We start from the raw sequence: 20,910 nt of genomic DNA on the forward strand, positions 1-20,910 counted from the left end.
CAGTTTCTACAAGAAGGCCAGTTAGAATATTGATTGGGATTGTGCTGAATCTATAGATTAATTTAGGAATAACTGACATTTTATTTTTGGAATAGTTTTTTTAATTGAAGGATACTTGATGTACAGCATTATATAGGTGTACAGTATAGTAATTCACAATTTTTAAAGGTAATACTCCATTTATAGTTACTATAAAATATTGGCTATATTCCCTCTAGGTATTTGTTGATTGCAGCATTAGAGAGAAAATTTGTCTACTTTGGAAAAGAATTTGGCAATATATTCCAAGAATCAGAAAAATGTTTATGCTCTCAGTATTAGATAAGATGCTTTTGGATGTAACAGAGAACCCTGAGTCAAACTGGCTTAGGCAATGGAAAACACATTGTCTCACATAGCAGGAAGAACAGAGAAGGCAGGCTTCAGGTTGGCCTGAGGTCCTTTCTGTCTCTGTGCCATGCCACCCTCAGCAGCACTGGCTTCATCCTAGGGTGGGCTCTCTCTCGGGAGAGAGGTCTTAAGGGAGGAAGGGAAAAGACAGACAGACAGAGGGAGAAGCACCCACCTCTCTTGTAAGCCTGGAATCCAAATCTTCCCCTTAAGTCAGATTGGGCCAACTTAGTCATATGCCCACCCTTGGACCAGTAAGAGTTACCAAGGTGAACGCCACTCACTGATTGTTTTAAACAAATCAGGATCTGCCTCTAAAACAAGGGATGAGGTGGACAAAACCAGAGCTCTGTCAGGAAGCAGGAAGTGAAAAGCTACCAGTGGCGTTCACACTCGCTAGCCCAGTCACCTCATTTCCAGGAGTTGATCCTAAGGAAATAAGCAGATAAAAATCAGTGTACAAAGATCTTTATTGCAGTGTTGTTTAAAAGACAGGAGAGAAGGTGGGGCGGGGGGAGAGAGAGAGAGAGAGAGAGAGAAGAAAGTTGGACTTGATCTAAGCAGTAACCATATTGAAATATTTAAGTCAATTACAGCGCCTCCATACAATGGAACATACTGGTGGTATTTAAACATTTCTACAAAGTGTTAATAACATTGGAAAGTCTTCTGATATAACGTTAAATGAAAAATAGCAGTATATAAAATTGTATTGGCAGTATGAGTTCAGTTATTTTTTGAAATGTGTGAAAAAGAGACTGGGAGGAAATCGGCTAAGATGCCTGTAGTGGCTGCCTCCCAGTAAGGGTGATTTTCCCTGCTTCTTTACACTTTTCTGTCCCACCCGCTTCAAGCAGGAGGACCCCTTCCACAGTCTGCCCAGGCTGGAGCCAGTTTTGTTCTGCCTGTTCTCATTTTTGGCTGTGAAAACAACAGTCACGCTTACTGAATATTTACTCCGTGCCTGATACCGTTCCAGGCACTTCCACCTGCGCTAATTTAATCCTTACAACAGTCCTACGAGGTAAGTGCTTTCATTTCTCATTTTGCTGAGGTGTTCACTGAAACCCCAAGATGTTCGGTCGTGAGGTCACACAGCTAGTGGGTAGAGGCCTTTGGAATTCAAGAGTGGGTCACATAACTGCACAGCCTCCGCCTTCACCGCCAAACCAGGTCACTTGTCAGGGCAGCCACATGCTAATGAGAATAGACCCGTTCATCGAGCCAGATTCTGGGCACACCCTTTACATTGACTTGTTCATTTAATCCCCACAACCTCAGAGAGGCTGAGCGCCTTGCCCGAGTTCACACAGCTAGGAAGGGGTGGGGCGGCGGTAGAGGGGCCCAGGGTCTGATGTGGGACCCCTTTGTCTCTCCCGCTGCCCCACAGGGTTGCCTGAGGCCCTGCCGCCCCGTGGATCATGTTTAACGGGGAGCCAGTTCCGGCCTCAGCTGCGGCCTCCAGGAACGTGGTGCGGAGCTCCAGCATCAGCGGCGAAATCTGCGGACCCCAGCAAGCTGGGGACAGGACCGGGACCACCACCGCCAAGAAGCGGCGCAGCAGCCTCGGGGCCAAGATGGTGGCCATCGTGGGCCTGACCCAGTGGAGCAGGGGCACACTCCAGCTCCCCCAGGCTGGTGAGGGGTGTGGGGCCCCCCGCGCCGGGGCGGGGCCCCTCACAGTGACCGGGCGCCCAGGGGCGGTTCTCGCGGGTGGGCACTCCCACCCCCACAAATCCTTATGTCGCATTTACCACCTTACCAGGTGCTGCTCTGGGTCTAGTCCGTGTCATACTCACTGACTCCTTCTGTAACTCTATGTGGCAGGTATTGGAGCACAGAGAAGGGAAGTAAGATGCCCCAAACTATACAGCTAGTAGGTGGTGGAGTCTGGGTTCAAACCCCAGCATTGGGCTCCCGAGTTCATGCTCCGAACCTTGGTACTCTGCTGCCTCTGCACAGACTTACACACTTATCAGCAGCTATTCATTAGGCAGCCATCATGTTCCTGGCACTGTGCTGAGTGACACCACAGCTTCACAGAAACATCCATGAGATTCAGTCTCACCTGTAATCTTCGAGTTTCCTAGGTACAGGTAGCTGCACACATGTGTTACAAAGCCACGAGAGAGACACACACATACAAAGACACATGCCTTGCATAATCACATAAATAGCATGCTCAATTAGCATGCTCACATAAATAGCATGCTCAGGAAACCTACCCTTAGGCACATGCACACTCAGTGGCCTGTGGTCATAGAAACACGTCACATGTGTGTATGCATATACCTCACAGAGCCACATTCACACAGTACCTTCACAGCTACCTCCTGATAAATACAGCATACTTTCTCAGACACCTGGTTATAGAATCCTACTTATGCTCAGCCTGGTGGGTGACCCAACTTGTCACACACAGTCACACCTGGAGCTCACGTCACAGGGGAGCCAGCTCCCCCCACCAAGACCTCCTCACTTGTGGCATCAGCCCAGACACCAGCTGGTTTTGTTTTAAAACCTCTTCCTGCTTATTTTGCTCAGAGTAACAACTTCCCTAAGAAACCTTCAAATAGGCAGCTGGATGGGGGTGTGGTGAGGGGGTGGGGCACTGGAGGATCCGGGGAGAATGCCCATCAAGACTCCCAGCTGGGTCTGGGGCTGGGTGACTTCTCCAGGCCTCAAGATAGATTTTTACAAAGCCCTCCACAGGAGCATGTGGGATGGTCTTTTCCAGCCATCAAGCTGCAATATGGTTTCTGGCTCAGAGAAATGCTAGACGGGGAGGGGGCTTGAGATTATGAGTGCCCCAGGATGAGCATGGCCCCTGTGAATATGCTTGACACTAGGGAGTCAGGAAGATGGGGATCTAGGAATCCAGGAGTTGGGCTGGGACAGGACCAATGGGGTGGCATTAAGATTAGGGGACTAAGATTAGGAGGGCCCCCAGGAGTCTGGCTTCAGGAAACCCAGCCCTGCTGATCTCTGGCTGAATCGGCTGATTCAGCTTCAGACCCAAAGGTCTCTTCATGCCAAAATGATTTGGAGGGACGGTCTTCCAAGGCCAGGACAGGTGCCTGAGTCACTGTGAGACATATCAGTGATCTGCCTGGGACTGTCCACCTACCTAGGCTCCACAGTCAGCAGGCAGGGATTGGAGCAGACACCAGGATGACCTCCAGCCTTGAGGGGAAATGAACGATGATGGGGCTTCCAGATCACTTGTCTCTGCGGTATGCAAGGGCATGGCTGGATGCCTGGGGAGCCAGGGGAATTGCCCGCCGCCCTTCTAACCAAAGGCCTCTCTGAATCGTCCAGTTGTCAAATGTCAGAGCAGGAAGGAGCCCTGGGGATCTGGAGATCTTCTGGTCTGATGTACTCATTTTATTGATGAGGCATCTGAGCCTGGAGACTAGAAGGCACTTTTTTGGAGAAAGACTTCAAATTGGCCTTCAGAGATACACCCTGTCATGTACTAGCTGGGCAACCTGGGCAAGTTACTTCACCTCTCTGAGCCCGCTTCCTCATTTGTAGAATAAGGACAATAATATATGCCTTGCTGTGTTGTCCAGGGGATTGAATGAGATAGGATGTGTAAAGGTACCCAGCCTCTTGCCTGGCATGTACTAGACACTTGGTAAATTGTTGGTGTTATTATTACCCATGGTCACACGGTAGGGCCAAAAAAGTGACTAAAAACAAAGTGACTTCTCTGGCCTCCACAGCTCTGCCCCTTGCTTGTAGAATACTCCTCTCCTCTTCATAGTTACTTGTCCCCATTTTGTTCTCCCAGGCCTTGAGGTTGCCAGTGTCCCAGCTTAAAGCGCCATCCTGGGTCTGGCCTCAGAGGGAGGTATGGGGCCGATCACTGTGTGCATTGGCCCCGGAAACTCTGTTCTGGGATAAGATCCTAGTAGGGTGACCCTGCTGCCCCCGGTGGGATGGCTCAGTTCCCTGCAAGGCGGGGCTGTGTGAAGTGGGGAGGGACTCCTCTCCAGGACCCAGTTTCCTGGGCTATGAGTCTGCCCTTCCCAGGTCCTCCATACTGCTCATTGGCTTGAGCCCCACCCATCCTATCCTCTTTGTTTCAAAGCCTGTTCTATTGCGCCAGCCTCCCCTCTAGTTCCCCTGCCTTCTGCCTGCCCCTTCCATTTTATTCCTTATGTTGCCCTAGAATGTCCTTCCAAAAACTCACCCTGAAACTTTAGAGGACTAGTCCTGGCTCTAACTCCTCATGGGACCTTGGTAGAGTCACTTTCCCACTGGGCCTCAGTTTCCTCTTCTGTAAAATGGAACTTAAAAGACTGTCTCCCAGCTTCCTTCTAGATTTAACATTCTTTAAGTTGTGGGAGCAGAGAGGAAGGTGGGGTCAGATCTTTGGGCTCCCAGGACACAGGTGGGTTCTGGCCTGGCCTTAGGCTGGGTCTACACAGGGCCATCCTGGGCTGTCCTTGCCTTTGCCCAAATGGAGCTTCTCTTTTCAGTACCAAGGACAGTGGCTCTCCCCTCCTAGTCTCTGGGCCCTGGACCCGGGGTGGGGCAAGGTCTCAGGATCATTGCAGGAGATCCCATGGGGAGTGCTGCTGGAGGCTGTGTTTTCCTCTCCCTTGTTCATGGTGGGACAGATGGGATGGTCCCTGGAGTCTTTTGGTCTCCAAGGGCCACAGAATTATTGCAAGCAACTTGGTCCAGTTCTCTAGGGAGAGAGGCTACATGAAGTTACTCCCCAGATCGACAGAGTTCAGAGACTGGATAGGTATGAAACCAATAGAGGAATTTCCTCTGAGTTTGCAAGACCTTCCTCCTCACCCAGAGACATGGAACTTAATCTCTGCTGAATCACATCTCAAAACAATGTGGAATTGGTGGAGGGGAGTGAAAAGTAGCATATCAGTGAACTGGGAGTCAGTGGGCCTAGGGTCTAGCCCCAGCTCTATGGGCGCTTGGACTTTAGGTTCCCCATCTGTGAAATGGCATTTCAGGATTCTGTAACTTCCCTACCCAGGGGCTCACAGTAGGTTGGGCAGATCAAAGAAGGTAAATTTTCTCCCAAGTGGGTCAAAGCTTTCCTAAGCTCTAGAAGACGGGGGATTGGGGTCACGAGGTGGTGAGGCTCTGACTTCAGCTCAGGGTGTATGTTGGTGGGGTTTGAGGAGAAGGAGGGTGAAGTGTGGCCCCCACAGGCCCTTCTGTCTTCTAATCGGATTAGAGGGGATGTGGCAGTTAGGAGCAAGGGACAGGGCAAGTCCACCCACCCACAGTTATTGCCCAGCCCTCTGTGTGTGGTGGGTCATACACCATTTGTGGGTTTGTGTCTATGTGTGTGATTGAGTGGATGGGTTCAGCTCCTGGTGTTATTATGGTGTGAAGGTCACGTGTGTGGCAGGCTGTGTCATGTGTACGTATGACTAAGACTTGGTAAGACCATCTGTGGCTGTGTGACTGTTATATGAACATACACATGACCTTGTATGTGAGATCACTGTATAAACATATGTGATTGTTGGCACTCGTGTGTGTCTGCTTACGCCTGTGCAAAAGAAATATGCATGAGCTAATAAGACTCTGTGTGTGTGTGTGTGTAATAGAGACAGACACGTTGATGGCCTCACTGATTGCTGGGTAGTAGCTGTTCCAATATCCCAGAAGCTGGGGTGGTTCCAGAGGAGACATTCCTCCTTACAGCACCCCACTCCCAGTCCCCCCCATCCCGTCTTCTCAGCCTTTCCTCTCCCGATGGGGCTTCCTGAAAGATAAGTAGGGCAAAGCAGGAGGAATAAAGGCCCCCTTCTCCCAGGCTGGGGTCTCGAACATCCCCTCCCAACCCACCGTTGGGTGTTAGTGGGAGAGTGATTTTCCAAGGTAACCAGCTCCCCCTTCCCCGCTGCTTTAGAGGCTGTGCTGCCTGCCTCACCCTGGCCTCTCCCCATCCCTGTAAGCAGCTCCACTCTTAATTTGCCTGGACCTCTAACCAGTGACAGCAAAAGGCTCCTTTGGTATAGTCCCTATCTGAGCATCACTTCCCTCCCCATCAAGCTCCTCAGGCAGCCAAGTTTCAGGAGGGGAAGTCCCTGAAAACCCACAACCCGTCTTCTGTCCGCACCCCCGCCAGGCAGAGAGAGTGTCTAAAGGGACCACACTGCAATGCTGAGGCGGTTGCCATGGAAACCCAGGCAGGATGGTGCGCTGCTAGGAGAGGCAAAGTGCCCCATGTTCCATGCAAGGCTGAAGGGGGGATCTAGGGGTAGAGGACCCCCCGAACAGGAGCTACAGAGACACTGGGGGTGAGCTCTCACCACACAGCTTCTGAGGTTCTTCTGCAGACCTCTCCCTCAAAGCCAAAGTCAGTTCAGGTCAGCCTAGGAGTCTCTCTCTCAGTCTTATTTTTCTAGTGGCTTCTCCACCTCTCCACACACATCCCCTTCCACATTCAGACCCACCTTGAGAATGGGTGTTAGTTTGCCAGTAGTCAGGATTCACATGGGTTTGTTTGTCTTTTATAGGACCTGTGAAGGTATCACAGAGGTGGGTTGTGATGTCTGGGAGTGACAGGGCTCAGGAGAGTACCTGGAAGAGGAAAAGCAAATCTGGAAATTCCAGAGAAGGCAAACTTTCCAGAAGAAAAAACTTAACCCTCTGGGGCAAGGGCTGAAATTGAGTGGCAAGGTGTGGGCCAGGGGAGCCTGGCAGGAAGGAGACCGAGGGTGGAGGGCTGCAGGGCTGAGCGCTGCCTGCTGACTCCCCACCCGTAGCCCCACCATCTCCACTCTGCCTCCAGCCATCCTTCTAGTCTGCTTTGTCTGCGTCACTGCCCTGAGCAGGGCCAGGGGTCAGGCTGCAGACTGGCTCTAGAGGTCATCTCAGCAGTGGCCCTGCCTCCAGTCAGAGCCCTGCCTATCCTGCCCCCTCCCAAGAGGATGACTTTAGCAGTGATCTCGGAGAAGCCTCCTCAGTGATCTGACCTGTTCCTTCTCTGTGCTTCGGGGGGTGTCACAGAAGGGGCCACCAAGAAACTGCGCAGCAACATCCGGCGGAGCACGGAGACGGGTGTTGCCGTGGAGATGCGGAGTCGGGTCCCTCGCCAGGGCAGCCGGGAGTCCACGGATGGGAGCACCAACAGCAATAGCTCCGATGGCACGTGCGTTCAGCCCACCCCCACCGTGTACCCACCCTCCACCTGGGCCCTCTGGTCACAGGCACGGGGCTGAAAAATCTGCTTGGGTTTCCAGCCCCGTTATCTTGAGTTCCTCTGTATCCCCGCTTCCCTCTGTCCCCCTCCCCTGGACACCTGCTGCCTGGGCCCCAGTCTTCCTATTGCTCTGGGCCTATGTTTCCCATCAGAATACCCCAGTGGCCCAGGAGCAGTTCATCCCATCGGTATGTTTCATGCCTCCCACCTCCCAAGACCTCCATACCATCCTGCTCCAGAGGAAAGGGTTGGAAAGGAAAATGGGATCCTAAAATCTTTTAAATCTGAAACAGTTGTTACAGCTCAGCTGAATGGAGTTCTCACAGGTGGACTTGCTTGGAGCTTAGGGCAGGAGTTTGGACTAGATCACTGTTTTTCAAACTGGATGATGACTCACAGGCAGGAAGTAAAATCTGTTTAGTGGGTCAAAACCAGCATTAGAAGAGAAAATAGGAAATTCAAATGTATCCTATGGAGAAAGGAAAAATTACCTTGTGAACTTTTCAATACATAGATAGATAGAGAGATGCACATAGGCCTATGACGTTAAATGTATTTCTTACATATGTATATGGGTTGCAGTCAAAAATTGGAAAGTCTCTGGGTTAGATATTCCCTTGGATCTCTTCTAAATCTATGAAATGATGGTTATATGATTAAGATTTTCTGAATCAGATTCGTCAAGGCCCAATGATTTCAGGATTCTGTGGCTCTATTATTTAAATTCTATGATCACGTGTCTTGCTACTATGCCTGCTTCTATGAATGTGAGTAGCTGCTAGGATTTACCGTATGCAGAATGGCACTTCAGATCAATGCCTCTTACTCTGGGATCTACCAGCCACTATCAGGCCAAAAACAGTGTCTCATTTAATACAACAACCCTGAGGGATGTTGATACTACCATTATTTCCATTTTACAAGTGGAGAAACTGAGGCACAGGAAGAGGGTATGGTACCTTTCCAAGGTCACAGCTATTAAGTGGTGGTGGAGTTAGGATTTGAATTAAGGACATTTGACCCTAAAATCTTTTTTCACAATCTCCACACTCTCTATACTAAGCTCCTGAAATTCTGTGACCTCAAGAGTCTACGTTTCTTTTTGTTATAGCTGTTATCCTTTCTCTCTCTCTCTCTCTCTCTCTCTTTTTTTTTTTTTGTGGTACACGGGCCTCTCACTGTTGTGGCTTCTCCCGTTGCGGAGCACAGGCTCCAGACGCGCAGGCTCAGCGGCCATGGCTCATGGGCTTAGCTGCTCCGCGGCATGTAGAATCTTCCCGGACCGGGGCACGAACCCGTGTCCCCTGCATCGGCAGGCGGACTCTTAACCACTGCGCCAGCAGGGAAGCCCTCTCTCTCTTTTTTTAATTGAAGTATAGTTGATTTACAATATTATGTTAGTTTCAGGTGTACCGGAAAGTGATTCGGTTATACGTATATATATGTGTATATATATATTCTTTTTTGATTCTTTTCTATTAGAGTTTATTACAAGATATTGAGTGTAGTTCCCTGTGCTATACAGTAGGTCCTTGTTGTTTATTTTTTAATATAGTAATATATATCTATTAATCCCATATTCCCAATTTATCCCTCCTTCCCTCTCCTTTGGTAACCATAAATTTGTTTTCTATGCCTGTGAGTCTGTTTCTGTTTTATAAATAAGTTTATTTGTACTATTTTTTAGATTTCACATATAAGTGATATCATATGATATTTGTCTTTCTCTGTCTGACTTACTTCACTTAGTATGATAATCTCTAGGTCCATCCATGTTGCTGCAAATGGCATTATTTCGTTCTTTTTTATGGCTGAGTAATATTCCATCATATTCATATATATATATATATGTCACATCTATATATATATGTGATATATATATCTACCTCACATCTTCTTTATCCATTCATCTATTGATAGACACTTAGTTTGCTTCCATATCTTGGCTATTCATTTAACCTTTTCAGATCCCATTATCCTAAAAATGTGATATTAGGCTATTGCTGACTGTGACCAGTAAAAATGGATGGGCCTTGAAGCCCCTTCCTGGGGTGTGAAGGCTGAGCCTGGTAGAGGAGAGACACACGTCCTTTCCAATAAGTGTATGTAGCCTGTCTCCCCTTCCTGCCTGTCTCTGGCCAAGGGGGACTCAGGCCAAATGGTCCAACAGGGGATTGATTCTGGGACAACGTTTTCTCTCTCTAGGCAGGAGCCTGGACTATTCTAGGAGATCTTAGAACTTTCTTCGGTCCATTGTAGGCTCTGGGCAGTTCTGGGCCAGCCCTCCCTCACCTGTGCTTTCTCTGCTGGCCTCCCCAGAACATCTAGGCTTGAGGACATACAAAAGTAGCACATTTCCCGTGATGATCACACCAACAGCCACAATAACTACTGCTGATTGTTTCCTGTTTGTCTGGAACTGCTCCTGCACCATCTGCCCTAATCCTCACCATCACCCTTTATGAGTTGGGTTTCATCTCTGTTTTTTTTTTGTGTGTGTGGTACACGGGCCTCTCACTGTTGTGGCTTCTCCTGTTGCGGAGCACAGGCTCCGGACGCACAGGCTCAGCGGCCATGGCTCATGGGCCCAGCCACTCCATGGCATGTGGGATCCTCCTGGACCGGGGCACGAACCCGTGTCCCCTGCATTGGCAGGCGGACTCTCAACCACTGCACCACCAGGGAAGCCCCCTCATCTCTGTTTTGTAGGCAAGACAAGCCTCTTACCGTTTGGAGCCTCTGTTGTCTCATCTGTAAAACTAGATAATAGCTCCTGCCACCCACAGTGGTGGTAAAGGTTAAATGATACAGTGGAGCATTTAGTGCGCTGTTGGCATCTGGCCAAATTTCAATCACTGTCAGTTTTTTCTGTTAACTATTTCCAGGCTCCCCACAGCCATGGGCCACCCACCATCACTTGTCATTAATCTCAAACCTGTAATTGTGTTATTTTGGTCTCAGTTGCTGTTTTGGATACCACCTCGCGTTGTTGACTTGGATTTCAAACTTATAGTCAACTAAAACTCAGTTCTTAGAACTTGTTCCAGGCATTGAAATTTCTGGCCTTTGTCTCTGGTTCTTGGCATTAACACCCCCTGGTGAGGACGCAAGTGTCCAGCAAGCCCTGCCTTTTCAGGGTCGCCTTAGAAATTCTGGCGCTTGAGGATTAAATACCATGATTATGTATATTAGTCTCTTTTCTCAAGTGGCATCAAAGTATTTTTCTTTAATGTGCAGAGGTGAACAGTTCTGTTTGATCCCAGCCATAGTAGTACACTCGCACGTTATAGAGGGGAGGTTGAAGCACAGAGGGAGTGCCCAGTGCCCCAGGGGCAGAACCACTGTGTCCCGCCTCCAGATGCTCTCAAGCACCTCATGCCTCCTTCTCCAGGTTCATATTCCCCACCACCCGGCTTGGAGGTGAAAGCCAGTTCAGCGATTTCCTGGATGGCCTGGGACCAGCCCAGATTGTTGGGCGACAGACGCTGGCAACACCACCAATGGGTGAGTCTTCTCAAGGGCAGGGTGAGTGGGGCAACGGCAGCCACGCAGCAGAAAGGGTGAGCTCAGCGGGGGCCCTGCGTGATGCGAGGCAAGCAGCAGAAAGGAGTCCTCACTCAGGCTTTTGTGCCAGTGAGGAGGAGTCAGTATGCACACTCCTCAATCCCTCCCGCAGCAGAGAGGAAAGGGGTTCCAGCCTTTCTCCGCCAGCCGCCCTGCAGCAGCTTTTCCAGCACATTCCCTCCCTCGCATCACCACACACTCACCCTCTCTCTCACCGCCTACTGTGTGCCCAACTGTGCTAAGTGCCAGGCATAAAATGGTGAACGAAAATCATCATGACATTGACATCCATGGAGTCTGCTCCATCACTGATTATCTGTGGGACCTTGGCCAAGTCACATCCCTTCTTTGAGCCTCAGTTTCCTCATCTGTAAGATGGGAATAATAATGCCTGCCATAGTTCTGCGATCTAAAGACAATGTATTGAGTCCCTATTTGATGCTTCGCATGAAATATTTCATTTACGCCTTAGGAACTGTGTCTTATTTGACTTGTTACTTCTAACAGTGCCTGGCACCTAGGAGACTTTTAGTAATTTTCTCATCCTCCTTCTCTGCAGCTAGGAAGTACTCCCTACAGTCTATTCTTGGTCCTTTTAGCTGCAGTTCTGGCTCCCTCCTTCTCTCTCTCCCTTAGATCCTGGCTGTGTTGGCTTCAAGCAGCAACTCCCAGCTAGCTTCCCCAGCGATGCCTCCTCACCTCCACCCTTCCTTCCCCATCAGTCTGATCTGAGCAGTGTCTGACCCAGACATCTGCACTCAGCCCTCACATAGACAGTGTCTTACCTTTGACCTCACAGCAAATGAGGAAGTAGAGCGCAGACAGTGCCCTGCTGTGAGCCATGCAGTGGAGCTGGCATTCCATTCCAGGACTCCTCCCACTGCACTGCCCTGTCTTCCTCTAAACTGCTCACACAGGAGCCTTTGTCTGCTGGAAGAGGGGTCCACAGGGACCCTCAGAGGGTGAATGTCAGCTTCCCAGCCCTTGCTTTCAGACTTTTTAAAAAAAATATATGTTTATTTATTTATTTTTGGCTGTATTGGGTATTCGTTGCTGTGCACGGGCTTTCTTCATTGTGGTACGCAGGCTCCTCGTTGTGGTGGCTTCTCTTGTTGCAGAGCACAGGCTCTAGGCACACGGGCTTCAGTAGTTGCAGCACACAGGCTCAGTAGTTGTGTCTCTTGGGCTCGAGCACAGGCCCCGTAGTTGTGGCACACGGGCTTAGTTGCTCCACGGCATGTGGGATCTTCCCAGACCAGGGCTCGAACCTGTGTCCCCTGCATTGGCAGGCGGATTCCTAACCACTGCGCTACCAGGGAAGTCTGCTTTCAGGCTTTCAAGGGCTCGGATAGTCTGCTTTGGGCCAAGGGCTGGGAGGCAGTGAGAGGAACCAGCTGCTTCCACAAGGCTAATACGCCATCACAGCCTAGAACACTTGTGTGTGGTGCCCCCTGGTGTCCTAAACTGGGAAGGACAGGTTTGCCTTCGCTCACCTTGTTAGGGATGTTACAGTGAGACGTGGAGATTAATTCCTGAGACCTCCCCCTCCCTATTCCCCATGGGGAGGTCAGGAATAGCTAGAGGGAGAGGGATGAATTCCAGGATGTCTCCTGAAAGTCATAAATCTCCATCTTCCAAAGTGTGCAAATACAAACAGTTGCATGACGGCTCAGAGAATCTAAAACGGGTGGCTAAACCCAAAGTCTGGCCCATTTTAGTTTTTCTGCATCAGGCTTATGATTCTGCACCCCTTTGAAGGACGTCCCAAGTGACTAGTGCAGAATTGCAAATTCTGCTAACCTGTGTCAAACAAAGCCAAGAGTTCTAGAAGTCAGACGACTGATATGACTCCACACACACAACTTGCCCCAGCTGGAAATCCATTTTGTGGGGCGCAGAGAGAAGTTCTCACTCTGTGCTCCCGGGACATCTGCTGCCTTCCTGCCATCCTTTATCAAGGGTACGAGCAGGCCCTCATTTCCAGGACGTGCCTCGTGTCCTGGGCAGGCTTGTGTCTCAGCGTCTCTCCAAACTGATATCCTTTAAATATTTGTTTGATGTTTATTTAGGGGGGTGGCTGATGACCACTGTGTAGAAGGTGAAGAAGAGCCACTGAGCCCACAGCCTCCCCTCTGTCTTCCTGATACAGGAAGCTCGGTCCCCAAACTTGCTATTCTGCTCAGTGAAGCAGAACCCCCCTCCACCACCCATAACCAGGCTTACGTTTGTTGTTGCCCAAACAGGCCCCTTGAGGGTCATGCCCCCATCCCACCGTAAGGGCCCTATCAAAGCATTTCTCAGCTGCTTTAAAGTGGTCTCCCGAGAGCAGCTCCGGCACATACAGTTTTGTCCATCTTGTGCCCTTTCCAGTGCTGGAACATCCTCTGCAGGCTGGCATGCTGCACGGTGGCTGGCCGGCCTGCCCCTTGCTCTGGCTCTACCTGAACTGTCCCTCTTCTCCCTTGCAGGGGATGTGCACATTACCATCCTGGACCGGAGCGGCCAGCTGGAGGTGGAAGTGATTGAGGCTCGGGGCCTGACCCCCAAACCAGGCTCCAAGTCCCTCCCAGGTGAAGCAGAGCAGCTGGGAGAGGGATTTTGGACATGAGGTCCTGCCAGGGAGGGATATACAGCTGAGTTCCGGGTCTAGAGAGTCCCAGCTCCCCACTGGCCTAACCAGTATTCTCAACACTGGAGTCACGGATTGCCTGGAAGGCCAGTGAGCGGGGGGAGGGGGAGGGGAGGATGGAGGAGTATGTGTTGAGCCCATCTCTCCACCTGCTGTCCGCTGGTCAGCTCATGCAGCTCACCCTGCTCCCCTCCAGGATCACTTGGAGGTTAGGGGATGGACAGGCCACAGCAGTCTCCCCTGGACACCTCCCCATCATGCTCTCTTCCATCCCTCAGCCACCTATATCAAGGTTTACCTACTTGAGAACGGGGCCTGCTTGGCCAAGAAGAAGACAAAGGTGGCCAAGAAGACCTGTGATCCCCTGTACCAGCAGGCTCTGCTCTTTGACGAGGGGCCCCAGGGCAAGGTGCTGCAGGTGAGTGTCATGGGGCCAGTGGGGCGGGACAACTCTCAAAGACTGTAATTTAAAATTTGTCTTATTTATGATTTATCTTGTGCCAGACGCATTAAATATGCTTTACCCATTTTTTGTTACAACCCGGTGAAGGCGTTTTTCTCCCTGTTGATTCATAAGGACACCAAGGTTCAGGGGAATAACTCGATTGCCCCCAGGCTGCACAGCTGGTAGGTAGAAGCAGGGTTTGACCACCATCTTCTTCCACCTGGTGCTAATGTTGATTGTCCCACTGTGATCCAGCAGCAGAGCGGGAGCTGTGACCCAGGTCCTGGACTCTCAGTCTGCTCCGCGCTCAGGAAGGTTGTCATCTGGGATGCTGGGAAGCTCTGGAAGTCAGACCCAGGTTCTAATCCCAGCTATACCACCGATTACTATGTATCTTTGGGTTAGTTAATTAACCTCTCTGAGATACACTTCCTTTTTGTGGAAATAATAATACATAGCACCTCTACCTAGATGGTTGTAACAATTGAGATAACGTATATAAAGTCTGTGGGGTCGAGCCTGGCACATCTTAAGTGCTCAGGAAGTTGCTGCCCAAAGTCAGTGTGAGTTCTGCCTCTCTCTGTCCCATCTGTGCCCTGGCAAAACTTCTACATGGTTCCTGGACCCACTGCCCAGCCCTGGAGTTGGAGATGTGGCTCAGCTCCTCTCTCTTCCTCCCCACTGGCAGGTGATCGTCTGGGGAGACTATGGCCGCATGGACCACAAGTGCTTCATGGGCATGGCCCAGATCATGCTGGACGAGCTGGACCTGAGTGCCGCGGTCACCGGCTGGTACAAACTCTTCCCCACCTCCTCAGTGGCAGACTCTACGCTCGGCTCCCTCACCAGGCGCCTGTCCCAGTCCTCCCTGGAGAGTGCCACCAGCCCCTCAGGCTCCTAAGGGCCTCAGGAAGAGGCCTGGATGCAGCGTGGGAAGGAGTGCTGCCACCCCCCGTCTCCTCCCCTGTACATAGTCTTCACGTCTTTTTGGACCCCTTGCCTTGCTGCATGCCTGTTGGCTACTGGGCCTGTCCCAGCTGGCAGTGGAGACCCTAGTATGTGTGCGTGTGTGTTTGTGTGTGTGTCTGTATGTGACCATGTTAGATCTGTTCATTTGTCTGGGTGTATTTGGTCTTAGTGACTATATGGGCTGAAATCCATGTCTCTCTGTGTCTCGTTGTAAAGAAACCCAAAGGAGAGTTGCGTGGACAGGACTCCACTTGAGTCCGGGGGTGGAAGTGGGAGACGCAGCCACTGGTCCATCCCACCTGGTCCTAGGCTCCGGGCAGAGCCTGCGTGTCCCCGCCTGTGCCTGTTCTTGGTGGTCCCTGCTTAGTTTTCTGTCTTGTTCTTTGTTCCACCTCTGCCTCGCCCAGCGCCTCTGCTCTTTTTTGAGGAATGTAGCGTCCACTGCAGCTGGCCACACCGAGGCCCCTCTGGGAATCCTGACACCCCTCCTCTTCACTGGGCACTCCGGCTGCTCTTCCCACCGAATGCATCCACAGCATGTAGCATCTCACCTAGCGCCCTGGCCAGAGCTCTGGGAGGCAGACGATGCCGGGGAGCTGAGGGCTTAAAGACCGCTTTCTCCCTCGGGCTGGCGCCACCTCCTTCCTACAAGTGAGATTGAAGGAGGTGTCAGTTCCCAGGGTTGCAGGCCAGGTACCTTGGAGGAAAGTGCTGGTACCTCCCTTAGAATTGTTCACCTCCTGTTTTCCTCCAAGCCTCCTCACTTGCGACATGCCAAAGGAGCTCTCCCAGTGGACCCCAGGTGGTGTGGAGTGGACGGTCTTGACATGCAAGAGGTTGGCCTCATGGGGATGTTACCTGCCAAAGTGGGCAGCCCCTGGTGGCACCTGTGTCCATCCCAGGCCCTGAGGGTGGCCCTGTGCCCCTCTGGGCTCGTCCTGGAGGGGCCTGGCTTGTTGAGGATGTGCCCAGGGCAGGGCTGCTGGCAGGAATGAGGAGGGCTGGGGCTGACTTGCTCTGAGAATCCTGTCCGACCTTTGGGGATTAGCTGCATGAAGTTGATTATTGGGGGCTCTATTTTTTTTTTCTCCTTTCCAGACCAGGGTCCATGTCTGGGAGCTCAGATTCACTGAGGCTTCAGCCTCCTGGCTCCACGGACAGCTTGGCTGTAGACTCTAGACCATCACAGTCACCAGCTCTGTTTAAGCAATACTCACCCCTCTCGGCCTTCCTGCCCCCTGCCCCCTGCCGCTGCCCTCTGGAGGGTAGCCTGGCCTGCTCTAGACACCGCGCCTGCCTCTGCTTTCTTTCCACCCTTGTCTGGTTGGTGCTTCCCAAAGCCACTCAAACCCTGACCTGATTGGACAGCTGGGCCCTGGGGGTGGGCACCAGGGCCTGGACTGGACCTTGTGAGATGTCTGCTGGGAATCCTGAAGTCTGGCTCAGGAGTGCCCAGATCTGTCCCTCTCCTTCCTCAGGTCTAGCATGAAAGGCAAGAGGTTGCCCAGGAGGTGGACACAGCAGCCCTTGGGTTCAGGTCTGGTGGGGTGGAAAGAGGCAGGAGGAGGGGTCAAGGTCTGGGACAGGCTCGCGCTCTGCCTTTTGCCCAGGTATCACCCCTGAGAGCTGCACTGACTCTAACCCGCGTACGTGGGGATCCGTGGAGAGCTGCTTGGACTCCATCCATAAGCGAAGCCAGACGGGCCTGGAGGTGGATTCTGAGGCAGGCAGGTGGAGACAGAGGCTGAGACAGAGCCATCCCCACCGAGGGGTCCTTTCTGGCAGGACCCACATTAGGCTGAAGCCAGGGCCTGGCCACCTCCCTCCCGTGAAAACCAGGGGGAGAAGCCAGGTCCCCACTGGTCCTGCCCACAGACAAAAAGTGGGTGAGGACAGTAAGGACAAGATAAGCTCGTGGGCTCCTGACTCCTGCTGGAGGCTCCATTCCTGTATTATCATGGCGGGAACGCTTGTGTGTGTGGAGAGAGAGACAGCTAGGCTGAGTTTTCTCTTTCTGCAGAGATTCTCTCCTAGGGTCAGACTGGGTAATGCATGCATCTCTCATGTTTCTAAAATAAGGCAAAGGCCTCTGTGCTCTTAGATCCTAGGGTGGGGAGTGGGGGTGGGAACTTGCTTGCAAAAGCGTGTTTCTGTGTCCTGTGGGTGATGCAGAGCAGCCACCCTCAGAATGGTTGGAAATCCTTGACGCCTTTGGGGTGGTGGGATGATTAGTGACCCATAGGATAGCGTAGACGTTTGCTGATGTGGCACCGAGCGGTGATCCGCAGACCATGCGGTTACCCCCAGGGAATGGGGGGTATCAGTGAGGGGTGTCACCTTCATTCCTCTAGAGGCACAGGAAGACAGAAGGAGCCACCAGCAGAGGCGGCTGCTGGCCCCTTGCCTCTTAGGAAGGTTGGCCGGCACAGGGAAAGTTCTAGTCAGAGGTGGGGCCTGACATGTCGGTGACTTGGGCTGACCTGCCTACAACCCCCAGCTGCCAAAACTGCCCAAGAGTTGGGCTACTCCACTGTTCCACCTCGATAATGGGAAGTCATTCCCCACACAAATTGATGTTGGGGAATTATTTTTAACTCTTTGTACCAAATTAAGTTACTACTCCCCACCTGGATTTTTCTCCCATGAGGGTAAAAGTCAAGTGAGGCTCCGTGTATGGGTGGTGGTGAGTGGCTGGATTTAAGGGTCTGTCTCTCAGCGTCCTGGATGCAGGGGCTTGTTTGAAAAGCTGTTCTGGAGCTAGCCTGTCCCAGGAGAGGGGGGAGCACACGTGTGACTGCTGGCCTTCCCTGGAGGGGGCAGCATCTGTCCCTTGAAGAAGGCGTGGCAGGGAGGGAAGGGACATGATCCCCTCAGACACTGTTAGATGCAGTGTCCTGACTCCACATGCCCTCTCCTTACCCCAGGGGACCCTGGGGCTGATGACAGGTGGAGGGGGGGCTCTTTGTCATTCCATCTTCCTCTGCTCAGTCAGGATTTGTGGAAGATGTGGCAGAGACAGCAGTGGTCCTGCAGCGATGCTGGGCTAAGGGCAGGAACCATGACAGATGATTCAGAACATCTGTCTTCACGTTTCTGCCCTGTTCAATCTGTCCCACTTCCTTCATAGACTCCTTCCCTAAAGGGAAGTCTGTGATGGGCCTTTGGTATGAATCAGGCTCCAGCAAATGGGGCCAAGTCTTGGTTCTTCCCTGAAGAATCATATCCCCTTTGTCAAGCCGTCTCCTAAACTACTCCCCACCCAGTCTCTCCCCCAACCCAGCAGTCCTAGGAAAGGAGCCCTCAGGAGGCTCTCAGTATATAACAAGCCCAGGCACTGCCAGCATTTCAGGGGGCCGAGAGAGAGGGTTCCCCTCTAGCTCACCACTTGTGGGATCACTGGTTCTCCCAGGGGCCTGACCCCCACCAGGGCAAGCATGCCTGCCAGCCTTGAGGAGAGCAGAAGCCTCCCACCCCTTTCAAAGACACTAGAGCCCTCCAAGCGTACTTTTTTGGAAATGAAATGTAGCACAATCTTAGACTGCGTTAACCAGGAGCCCTGGCACGCAACCAGGGTTCTTGCTCCACACCCTGCTGTCCAGGAGATGCCGTGCTCCTCCCCCGCCAGGGCTCCAGAGCTCCTGATACCTCCGATTCCCCATCTTCTTCAGCCCAGAAAGCATCAGGGCTTCAGGAAAGCTGCTCTTCCGCTTCTTTGATTGCTTCCTGCACTGTGCGAAGCCCGTGCAAGCAATTGCTGTCTTTGCTTGATGGTGGAGACAGGTGGCCTGTCCTTCAGGGCCAGGAGGTGGTCCAGCAGGCTTTCTGCAGTGGCTGCAAGGAGAGGGAAAAGAAGAGGCCTGCTGCCCTGCCGACTGCTCCCTTTCTCTTCCTCTCCCCCGGAGTTTTCTTCTCCAATATCCTGACACAGAAAGAGGTTCTTTAAAATGCTGCTTCCTATACTGGATTACCGTTCACTGAATGATCAGGAAGGAGGTAGGAATGTAGACTCATCCCCTGCCTTCTCCCTCAAGTCTGCTTTTCACTCAGGTCAGAAGAAATTGGGCCAAAACAAAACAATCATGACTGAAGGGCAGGGGAACCCCGCCCGATCCAGTGAGGCCTGATGGGGGGCTGGATCAGCCTAGTCTGGCTGGGAAAGGGTTATTTTGAAAGAGTGCCTGAGCATCTCAGAGCGACTGTCAGTGATGCCAAAGAGAGCAACTTGGCCTCCTCGGGCACCAGCTCTGCCAGCTGAGCCGCACACGTGCAGCTCAGGTGTCAGCATGCCCGATGGTGGGACCTTGTTCTCTGACAAAGGGCTTAATCTTTCCATGTAGCAAAGCAACTTCCCCTCCCCCAAACCCTGAGCTCAGGCTTCTGTGGGCCCAGCAAGGCTGTGCCTGTGAAGGAAACTTGCATTCTCGCAGAGGCCCAGACCGGCTTGGGGAGGATGCTCGTCAAAAAGCATGAGTGTTACTGCTCTGGGAAAACCTTCCCAGGCTCCGATTGGAAACTTGGCCAGTAAGGACAGGAGCCTTCGCCCTCCCTGGGAGCTCACACTGATGCCAGGAAGGGTCCTTGGGACTGGGTTCCAGAGAGCTTGGCAAAGAGAAATGGGTCCTGGGAATTCCAAAGGCAACAGAGCATCTGCCCCAATGGTCAGTGGCCTGGACAGCTGGCTACGGAGAATCAAAGGCTATTATATACAGAGAAGACTTGTGCAAGACTTGTGCAAGACTCCTCACTTTTCTGGGCCTCAGCTTCCTCATGTGCAAAACCAGAGCATTTGCTAGTTACTCCATGGTTCCCTCCAGGTTTTAAGTCTAATCTGGAGTTGATGAGGGTCGTGAGCCTGGTGCACCTGGCACCTGGTTCCACAGGCTGGTTCCTTCCAGACCCGGGTGCCCAAGCTGGGTGCAGGTCCTCACCCGTCCATGCCCAGATGCTGCTTCCGACAAGAACTCTGGGAATCCTAACAGACTCTTCTTCTTCCACCTCTTCCTGGTTTGTTGTTGTTTTCTTATGTAATGAGATAATTAAGGGTTGTCTACAATGGACTTTTTCCAAGGTGCTGATGTGATGTCACAACCTCAGATGCATCCTGCGTAGGTCAGTATCCCCACCAGCGGATGAGGCTGGGTTGGTCCTCATTTCTGCTTCTAGAGTGAGAAAATGGGAGAATTTTAAAGGGAGATGCTCTCTGATGGGAGGAGAGAGGGAACTTATTTCCCTTCAAAGTATTTTGCTTCTTGAAACAAAAAATTACTCTTCTCCAGAATGTCTTTTACCAGACACCATCTCATCAGGCAGAGTGGCTGCTGCTTTCTTAGGAAAAGTTGGCCTGATTATTCCATCCACTCCTTTAGAATGTAAATTCATAGGAGGCAAGAACCCCTTTTTTAGAATTTCTAAATGCATCCTGCAAAGAGAGCAGATAGGGACTGAGAAGCACACTGTTTAGATAAGAAGCAATTAGCCTTTTATATCTGTGCTCTATACATTTTCTATGTGCAGCATCTTTCCAAGCTCGTTGTGGCTCCCAGGTGGCAGGTGGATGGACGGGGAGGACTGCCGGCTGTTTCTTACAACACTCTTGCCAATTCCCTTGAGGAGAAAATTCTTCACATGGCTTCTGCATGTACAGTATTTGGGCAGCAAAAAAATGATTAAAGTCCGTTTGAAAATGGTTTCATGTGTTGCTTTCTGAAGACGGTTCTTAATTCT

The 20,910-nt window shown here is 51.6% G+C and overlaps 1 protein-coding gene across 7 annotated transcripts in view; it reads left to right on the forward strand.

The window, feature by feature from the left end:
• RIMS3 (regulating synaptic membrane exocytosis 3) overlaps positions 1 to 20,688 on the forward strand; it is a 40,305-nt gene extending 19,617 nt beyond the window's left edge. For 2 of the 7 annotated variants that reach the window (XM_081224757.1, XM_081224755.1), the window contains 7 exons: positions 1,248 to 1,414; positions 1,781 to 2,028; positions 7,387 to 7,528; positions 10,971 to 11,083; positions 13,612 to 13,713; positions 14,051 to 14,190; positions 14,906 to 20,688. In XM_081224757.1, coding sequence (XP_081080883.1) covers positions 1,812 to 2,028; positions 7,387 to 7,528; positions 10,971 to 11,083; positions 13,612 to 13,713; positions 14,051 to 14,190; positions 14,906 to 15,118 — 927 coding nt within the window. In that variant the 5' untranslated portion in view covers positions 1,248 to 1,414; positions 1,781 to 1,811 and the 3' untranslated portion in view covers positions 15,119 to 20,688. Of the gene's footprint in view, positions 1 to 1,244; positions 1,415 to 1,780; positions 2,029 to 7,386; positions 7,529 to 10,970; positions 11,084 to 13,611; positions 13,714 to 14,050; positions 14,191 to 14,905 lie in introns of all 7 variants that reach the window. The other 5 variants (XM_081224759.1, XM_081224760.1, XM_081224756.1 and 2 more) reach the window with 4 other exon arrangements.
• Positions 20,689 to 20,910: the final 222 nt, after the last annotated feature.

Source organism: Mesoplodon bidens (genome assembly GCF_964165515.1).
Source record: "Mesoplodon bidens genome assembly, chromosome: 2".
In the NCBI taxonomy this organism is placed as follows: domain Eukaryota; kingdom Metazoa; phylum Chordata; class Mammalia; order Artiodactyla; family Ziphiidae; genus Mesoplodon; species Mesoplodon bidens.